This window comes from Trifolium pratense, linkage group LG2 (assembly GCF_020283565.1).
Source record: "Trifolium pratense cultivar HEN17-A07 linkage group LG2, ARS_RC_1.1, whole genome shotgun sequence".
Taxonomy (NCBI): domain Eukaryota; kingdom Viridiplantae; phylum Streptophyta; class Magnoliopsida; order Fabales; family Fabaceae; genus Trifolium; species Trifolium pratense.
In genome coordinates this window covers 10,773,155-10,782,486 of record NC_060060.1, presented here as the reverse complement: position 1 = coordinate 10,782,486, position 9,332 = coordinate 10,773,155, and the positions used below count along the sequence as shown (strand labels likewise).

The following is a 9,332-nucleotide window of genomic DNA, read 5'->3' as shown; positions in this document are numbered from 1 at the left end:
ACTCATTTTCTAATATTCACTATTTTATTAAATGAAATTCATATTTTTCAAAATGAGTTCAACGTAATTCCAGAAATGAATTTTTTTTAACGCTGTTTTTTTATGAGAATAGATCATCTCACGTGAAAAAGAAACTTGAGTAAGTAATGTGATAGATCTAAACTCTTAAAAAATACTACAGTAAAAGGAGAAGATTTTGTGATTTTAAGAAAATGGAAAAAATGTTGTTTAATGGTTGAGATTACAGACTTAAAAAAAAGTGAGAGGATTATTTCTCCTTTTTACAGGTTAGTTTTTAATGGTTCCGGTACAAATGCTACGATCGAGTCTAGTCACACATGACATACTTTTGAGTTTTGAAATATATAATTCAGCCAATGAGTTTTGAGTTTTGCGTCTTTCCTTGATGAAAGTGATGTGCCCCTTCACTATCAGATTTAGATGATTATTATGTATTTGTTAAGAAGGAATAGGAAAATGTAAAAGTGACACCAAAATATCTAAGAAAAGGACACAAATATGTTGAGTTTCTTTCTACACTTTCTAAAAATATATCTATATGTAGTAATGTGAAATATGGGCTATAAAGAAAGCCCACTATGATGATCCATGTGATATATTCACTCCATAAGTTGAGCCCTCCTTCCTTTGATGTTAAATCATACGAGAATTTCTTTTGGCACCCCGTACTTCTCGCGCGCTCTTCTTATTTTCAACTTTGTCTTTCTATTAGTTAAGTAACGGACGTAATAAAAATGAGAAATTTTAGGAAGTTATTGTTCACTACTTGTTGTCACAGTTAAAGATCTTGTCAATTGGTCACTTGTGCGACCATGACATGGCATTCAACTCAATGTGATGTCTTTGGAGTTTTTTTTATGCTTTGTGTTGGAAACCAGATTTTTGTGAAAATAATGGTTATTTTGGAAGGGTTTAGAGTGGAGTAGGAAAAGTTGGTGGAGAAGGAAATTTTTTGTGTTTGAAGGTCGTTACCTATATATAATTATCGTAAAATAGGTCAAACGATACACAAAATATTCGCTACTTAAGTAGCAAATGACAACAAAATTCATAAATTTCTCAAGAGGTTCTCTAATGGGCATGAAATCTTCAATCTTCCTTGCCATTTTGAATATTTTTATCCATTCCTTACTTAGATAGCAAATTTGGTTTGCAGTTTGCTAATTGACTAAGAGACACTAATATCTTGAAATTTTGTAGGATTGATGATTGAAGAAATATTTAGAGGTGCCAAAAGTAAATCTCAAATCACGCATCACTTTCCAAATGTGGCCAGGTCACGAAAGCCCAATTTTTATGCATGTGATGCGGCATCTAAGCCTCATTCCAATTACACAATTAGATATCCATTTTCTTGCTTATCCAAATTTGGAATTTTTTTTTTTCTACCCCAACAATTGTCATTCTACCCCAATTTTAATTTTAAATGAACAAATTTACCCTCATATAAAAACTAAAACCCTGAAGAAAAAGTGTTCTGACATGTAAATTTTTTTTGGTACCGGAACACTTTGGAAAAAAGTGTTTAGGTATATAAAATTTTTCTAATTTTTTTTTACCTGAACACTTTGAAAAAAAGTGTGTAGATATGTAAAATTTTTCTAATTTTTTTTTGTTACCCGAACACTTTAAAATTTTTCTTTTTTTTTTTATAAGAACTTGAGGTCAGTTTTCCTTTCTCGTGTGTACGCAAAATATTAATTAAACATTATTAAAGGAATATTCTCTCTTCACTAAAAAAAGCAGCAAGCAAAGGTTATTCTAGGAAGGAAAAAAATTATAGGACAAAAAAAGGGTAATTTATGATTCGTTGTCCTATAATTTTTTTTTTGTACATATTGTCCTATAATTTTTTAGTGGGAACAATAAAACACTTCAAGTTTGTCAGGTCGGTCCATTTAATCTGTTTTTTTTTTCTTTCTTTCTTTTATGGTAGTTTAATCTGTTATTTAAATTACATGTTTTAAATTCTATTCTTAAATTAATTTGCCTTGTTTAACTCGTTAAAAGTGGGCGGACAAGTCAGCACTTAGTTTAAAAAATTATTGTAATTATTTTTATTGAAAAATTATATGAATAGTCTAATTTTAATTTTTTGTTTTTACATTATCATAATATTAGTACGATGTTTTTACCATTTTTTTTTTTTACAATATATTTTCTTTTTTATTTCCTTATCAAATGCACTTATTTTTTTATAGGGTTATACTAAATTAACATACGTGCTTAGGATACATATTAATAATTCAAAAGTAGGAGTAGAAAAATTTTCTTGTGCATTAATTTTGTGAAAAATTTAAAAAGTCAATTAAATGCATGGATTACTGTAAAACATTTCTTTATTTGAATTATTCATGTTTTTCTTTTAAACTGTTTGAATTAAGGGTTATGTTAACTTGTGCCCGCTACCTAAAAATAGAAATATAGTATTTAATAATATAAAGAATTTAATGTTTAGATAATTGAACACACCACAAGTTCAATAAATATTTTTCCACATTTATTTTCTTAACATGTGCCTTTAAAAGCAAAAGTTAACATTCTCCTTAAATTATTCATGTTAACTTTCCCTTTTGGATAATTTTGATGTTGTTGTTGAAGATACCAAAACTAAGTACAAGGGCAAAATAGAGAAAACAATTGAAAGTAGGTTCACAATACACAGAAAAGACATCAGGGGCACGTGTGGCAACAACTTGCAACTGCATTTCTTCTAACGAGAAACGGACCAAAACCTTACAACATTTTATTTCCATTCGTGTCCCCACTTTACTGAGTCAATATAATTCAACTCGTTCATTTCTCAAAACTCACTCAACTCGTTCGCTATGGTTTCCGAATCCGAACTCATCGGCCGCCTCCGCGAGTTCCTCCGTAACTCCGACCTCGACACCACCACTACTTCCACCGTCCGCCGTCAGTTAGAATCCGATTTCGGTATCGATTTATCTGATAGAAAAGCATTCATCAGAGAACAAGTAGACCTTTTCCTTCAAACCGTTCATCAACAACAAAACGACGTCGCAGAAGAAGAAAACGCCGCAGAAGAAGACGCCGATAAACCACAACAAAACCAAGAAGAAGAAGAAGAAGAAGACGTTGATAATGAGGAAGAGGAAGAAGAAGAGGAGGAAAAACCGAAGCGTACCAGAAGTGTGAAGAAGAAGACGATGAAGAAGAAGAGTAAAGAACGGTTAGTCAATTTTTTTTTTTGCTTATTGATTATTCATTCAAATTCGTTTCAATTGCAAGAAAAAAATATTGAATTTATTCATTTATTTACTTGATTCTGCATTTGAGGATTCATCAAAATGTGATTGATAGTTATCTAATTTTATTTTAGGATTATTTTTCATAGCTGTAATTTACCACCATTGTTCTAATGATAATTGTTCTAATTCTAATGATTTTAGTTATTCTAATGATGATTATAACAAACACACATGGGTTTGTTTTGTAATTGGGGTCCACTAGTAAACTATTCATCGGTTGTTTTTGTATGAAATTTGGGTGCTTTTGAAGTTAGTGATGTGGTTACTTGCCTTGCAGGTTTACATCAGCAAAAAGTTTACATTTTTAGCTATTTTATGCATTTTTATCTTATTCTTTGCTTTGCCAAATGGGTTAATTGTATTATGAATGCTTGCTACTTCAGTAATGCCAAATAAAAAATTTAAATTTAAATTTTTACGGCCTCGACATTTGTTAAGATTGTATTAGTTACTTATACTTGTTAATCAGTCTGCTGTTGAATTGGCGATTTAGCGTACTGATTCCACAATGGTGGGGTTGTGCTTTCTGTCATTTGACTTGTTTCTGCCGATGCAGAAAATTTGGTGAACTGCGTTTGAGGCTTGAGCAAAATTAGTCTATATTGCTGTAAATTGTGTTTCCAAGAAATTTCTTGGAAACGTTTGATCAGACAATTGGATATTGATATTCCAATTCTTTTTTACCGAACATATGGTTTCTTGGAAACATTTGATCAGACAATTGGATTCCACAATGGTGGGATTGTGCTTTCTGTCATTTGACTTGTTTCTGCCGATGCAGAAAATTTGGGGAACCACTTTTGAGGCTTGAGCAAAATTAGTCTATATTGCTGTAAATTGTGTTTCCAAAAAATTTCGTGGAAACTTTTGGTCAGACAAGGATATTCCAATCCTTTTTTGCTGAACATATGGTTTATTGGAAACGTTTGATCAGACAATTGGATATTTCGATCCTTTTTTTACTGAACATATGGTTAGTCAGTTTAGCTAATCATTACTATGGTTGGATCCTTGAAGTGAAATGTTGATACTTATGCACTTGCATGATTGTTTGCAGGAGAAATGTTCCACATGTGGACTTTTTAAGTTGTAGAACTCCAAGTTAAATTCCTACCCTGCTCCAAACAATAAATAAACAAAATCATGTAATTTTTTCCCTATATTTGTCATAATGTTTATGTATTGTTGATCTCCCAAGATTTTGCAAGGCAAATATGTTCTGAAGGCTGATACAACTTTACCCAGACCGCAAGCCATAGCTGTCTTTAGTTCAAAAGTACAAAATATATAGCTTAAATTGCAGTCGAACCTCAAGAGTAAACCATTCTCAAAAGATTTCTAAATCCCACATTAAACCATTTCGACAGCAAGTGTTAAGATTTTGACTCTTCTTATAATGCCCTGTGTTAATATTTCTGGCTTCAAGAAAACTGAAAAAAGAGGAAGTCTGTACCTCATATCATAACTGATGGTTTACATCAGTACATCACATCACTTTTATTTTACTTGATATCTTGTTTAGGTCATACATATTAACAAACAACAACAGTCAACAAAGTTGATTCAATATCTTTGGAAGCCGCTAAGAATCATTTATTCCAACTTCATATACTACTAGTACTAACTGAACTACATATTTGGTTGAAATTTAATTCTGTTGTTTCTGTATGACTTCCTAGAAAACGTCACGACCTTCATACATTCAGGATAAAATAGTGTTTGTATCTCTTCATCTTTACCCTTATTTACCTTAAAAAATTGAAGAGGAATATATTTACACAAAGGTTGCAGTCTTGTTGATAGTCAATATAACCAATAACTTGACGTGAGAGGAGTTTTGTTCTCTTTTTGGAGTGAACATAAAATTTAAACAACAAATAATTTGAGAACAAACTGTCCTGTTGATGTATGTTTACATTTAAGCGTATAATTACAATAACAATATGGACAAATGCCTATAGTTGTAAATATTTCCTTTGGAGGAGGTACCGTTGTTTTAACAACTTCTGTTTCATTCATTTTTGTACTTCAGATCTAACAAGTCAGGTGATGAGGTAGTAAAGAGAAAAGGTGGCGGTGGTTTTTGCAAAATATGTAGCCTGTCTCCACAACTTCAGGAATTCGTTGGAGCACCAGAGATGGCCAGGACTGAGGTATAATTTTTTCTTCTTCTTTTCCTCCTTTTGTAGAGATAGGCTTCTCAAATACTAACAGTTAAGAAGATCCACAGTTCAATTAAAAGTGAATATATAATGTAATTCTATTTCTGGCCTTATAGCATTTATTTATAATGGTAACCTTAGGTTGTTAAGCAATTATGGGCCTATATTAGGGAGAAAAATTTGCAAGACCCGAACAATAGGCAGAATATCAACTGTGATGAACCACTGCGTGCTCTTTTTGGTGTCAATTCCATCAATATGTTCCAAATGAATAAAGTATTGACAAAGCATATCTGGCCACTGGATTCTGATGATGGTATACTCCTACAACCTTACCCTTCCTTCATACTATTTTTTATGTTATTTCAAAATAAGATGTTGGATATTCTTTTAGATTGTTAGTTTTCGTTGTAATTTTTAGACAAGACCCGGTGGTCCTCATGTGATCGTAGGGGTTCTAATGTCATGAAATTCTGAACTTTTCTTTTTGAGATTTTTTGTCAAAGTAATTGTTTTGGATCCTCTTATAAGCGTGATATAATTGTACTATTGCTTTGCGCACCAGACCCCTTTACATATGGTTGCACTATAAAAGAACTTCAGCTGATTTAATGTACATTTTTCAATTGTACATGTTAACTTTTATACAAGGACACTGCAAATAATTGCTTCCCTGTTTTATTATTGTAGTCAATTCTTTGCTGACAATTTTGAATAGAAAAAAAAAAATGATTGTTTGAACTTCATCTCTTGATATAGTTGTCCAGGTGAAGGAGGCAGTACCAAAGGAAAAGAAGAAGAAGAAGCAAGAGAGAGAAGATGATGGTATGGTTAATTAATTTGATTAATGTTCTATACTATTTTTCTACCTGATCACAGCTCCTTCCTGCATATTATAAGTTCTATATTATTAGAAATCATTTCACACACAGTTACAGGATAAACCATTTTTTCGGTGAAACTTACGGTACATGGTTGTAAATTTTCTGCACCTGCCTTGAAGTTTATAAATGAAAATAGCCAATTATTAGTACCATTTTTCTGTGCTTATATCCTACTTATATGACAGATTCAGATGAGCCGAAAGGAAAGGAAAAACGGCAGAAGGGAGGATCAGGAAAAGGTTTTCTTGCTCCACTTCAGCTATCTGATGCCCTTGCGAAGTTCCTTGGAGAAAGCGAATTACCAAGATCTGATGTCATTAAAAGAATGTGGGATTATATAAAAGGAAACAACCTTCAGGTTTGTTAATTGTCCTCAGCCCATATATATTGCTTGATAAAGCCTTGATTTTTTCTGTACATTAGTGGTAATTTCCATGCTTAAAGCTTGAAAAGTCATTCAAAATTTATTCATTTTGGTACTCAGTTGGAGTGCAATTGGAAAGTGTGAAGGGGGGGTAAAGATGTAATTTTCTTGGTAATGCACAACCATGCATAAGTCATGTTAAAATATTCACTTATTAGTTGTTGACCCTCCACTTTTTCTATAACAACATAAAATGCACACGTTTGTTTCATGTTAGGTTGTCAACCCAACCAATCCTCTTATTTGCTGAACTTAAGATCAGCTATGTAAAGAATCTAAACAATGTTTTTCAGATTCTTTCTTTGATCAATTACTATGTCATGGCCATTTTTTTCTTAATCATAAAGTTGTACTCTTTTTCTGACCAATGAATTTGTCAATAAACCAACTTGCCCTCAATATTAGCATATGGACAATGCAATTACTAACTACGCTTTAGCTGCATATATCTTGAACTTATTGTCTAAATCAAGTTAAATTTTCAATTGATTGCTTTGTGAAGGATCCTTCTGACAAGCGGCAAATATTATGTGACGAAAAATTGAAAGAACTCTTTGATGTTGACTCCTTCATTGGCTTCACCGTTACAAAACTGCTGGCGCCTCATTTCATAAAGACAGAGCAGTGAGTTGCTTGCACATTGTTATGCGATCGAGCTTTGGAAATTTGGCTAATTTTGTTTATTTATCAAATTAGTTTTGAAAGGCCTTGTTTATGTATCTTTTCAGCATGGTCTGCAAACAAACAGGGGGAATAGGATTTAGTGTAATGACAGATTTTCAGTGAATTTTTCTCAAAGAATTTAACATTACTAGACCATTTATCGTTTTTTTAATATCGTGTTTTGCCACTTGGCAGTGGAAAGTTTTGTATAATTTTAGTTCATGAAGCTGCAAAGATAATGTTGACTCCATTTTCTACTGAGTACCGACCAATTTGTTGATAATATGAGGTAGTGTGGATATTAATACATGAACAATAAGCATTTGCGATTATATATAATAATATAGAAAACCTATATAATTGTTATTTATCATAAGTTGAATAAAAAAGGCCATGCAATTGGAGTTCATGACCAAATTATCAATTTTCTTTTTAATTAAGGATGATGATTCTTGTTAGGTCCTTTCCCATAATTCAAAAAATGAGAAAAAGAAGATAACTACTTCAAAATCTTGATTGCATTCAGTAAATTATTAATATTTGTATTAAAATATTCCCGATTATGTTGTTTGCTCAAGATGTTTGTAGTGTGAAGTGGATAGACGAAATTTTATTTTATTTTATTTACAATATTTTTTATGGAAATTTATTTGATGTGTTTATAAACATATGTTTGGTATTGTGGTGGGACTGACTTGGAACTTGAAGTTAGGGCGAATCTCAATTTCATGCTTCAGGTCAAAGAAAGGATGGGAGAACCTATAAACATGGAAAGCAAATATGTACTGAGAATTCTTGGTTAATTTAATAAATTGACACATAAACAAAATAAGAAATCATTTTGTCAAAATAACTCAAGTAGACCTAGATTTGTTCTTGGCAATGCAATTTTAGCCTTCGAGTCGTTTGAATTTGGTCCCATAAATTTCAATTGGTCCCTTAAGTTTACCATCTTTGAAGTTAAAAATTTACCCTCTTCTACATTTAAGCCTTTGTTCTTTTTGTTTTGCTAAACAAAGCAAACATTATTCTTATTTGATTTTTCCTCAATTTTAGCAACAAATAGCATTTTTTTTCTCTCACTCAATTCTACTACTATATTACTCTTATATAAAAAATACAGCAAAAATGAATTCATAAATATATATATATATAAAAAATTGCTATATAAATATTTGTCATTGATATCTAAAATGTGTTTTTTTTAACAAGCAAAAAAGAAATATATATTAACCAAACTAGTAGACTCCTCGGCACAAAATGTACCAAAAAAGCTACAAGAGTTTATACAAGAGAATCAACACGAGTAATACATCAATGATAACGAGGTCAATCAATGCTCAGACAAGAGCACGGGCTCGACACTGATCAGTGCATTTATAATGCACTTTCTTCTATCTTATGCTACGGCATTTATATGATTTCTCCCCTTATTTCTAGTATTTTCAATGAGTTTCCTAAGTTTAGGATAGTTTTGTCTTTAATTTGTTTTCGATACTTATTTCATGAATAAACAGCATTTTGACCTCTTCTCACTCTGCAGGTCATAACTGGAGCTACGAGTATCGGATCGAGACTCGTGACCATGCGTTGGAAAGCTAAGACAAAGAGCTACAACTTTGATGTTGGAGTGAAATTCAATTCCGAAGTTTACATCGTGCAACGATGAGTTACATTGTACCGCGATGAGAATGGAATAAATCTGTGTAGAATCTGCAAATCTTGGGGACCAAGCAGCCATCTCATCACGCCACGATCGATCCAACGTACCACGATGGTGCTTAGAAATTAAGTCAGAAAAAGCCTATAAATAGAGCCTTAGTCTCTCATATTTTATTCATTCCAGTTTCCAAGAAACACTTGTAGCCTCTAGTATTCTATGGTTTGCTAAACCACTAGGGTTGAT

At 32.0% G+C, this 9,332-nt stretch overlaps 1 protein-coding gene across 1 annotated transcript; it reads left to right on the top strand.

Annotated features, from left to right (window-relative positions):
* Positions 1–2,709: 2,709 nt before the first annotated feature.
* Positions 2,710–7,676, top strand: LOC123909553 (upstream activation factor subunit UAF30-like). The gene is made up of 6 exons (XM_045960416.1): positions 2,710–3,214; positions 5,326–5,446; positions 5,597–5,771; positions 6,215–6,280; positions 6,525–6,697; positions 7,266–7,676. Exons 1-6 carry the CDS (start codon positions 2,850–2,852, stop codon positions 7,389–7,391), a joined length of 1,026 nt encoding a protein of 341 aa, XP_045816372.1. The 5' UTR covers positions 2,710–2,849; the 3' UTR covers positions 7,392–7,676.
* Positions 7,677–9,332: the final 1,656 nt, after the last annotated feature.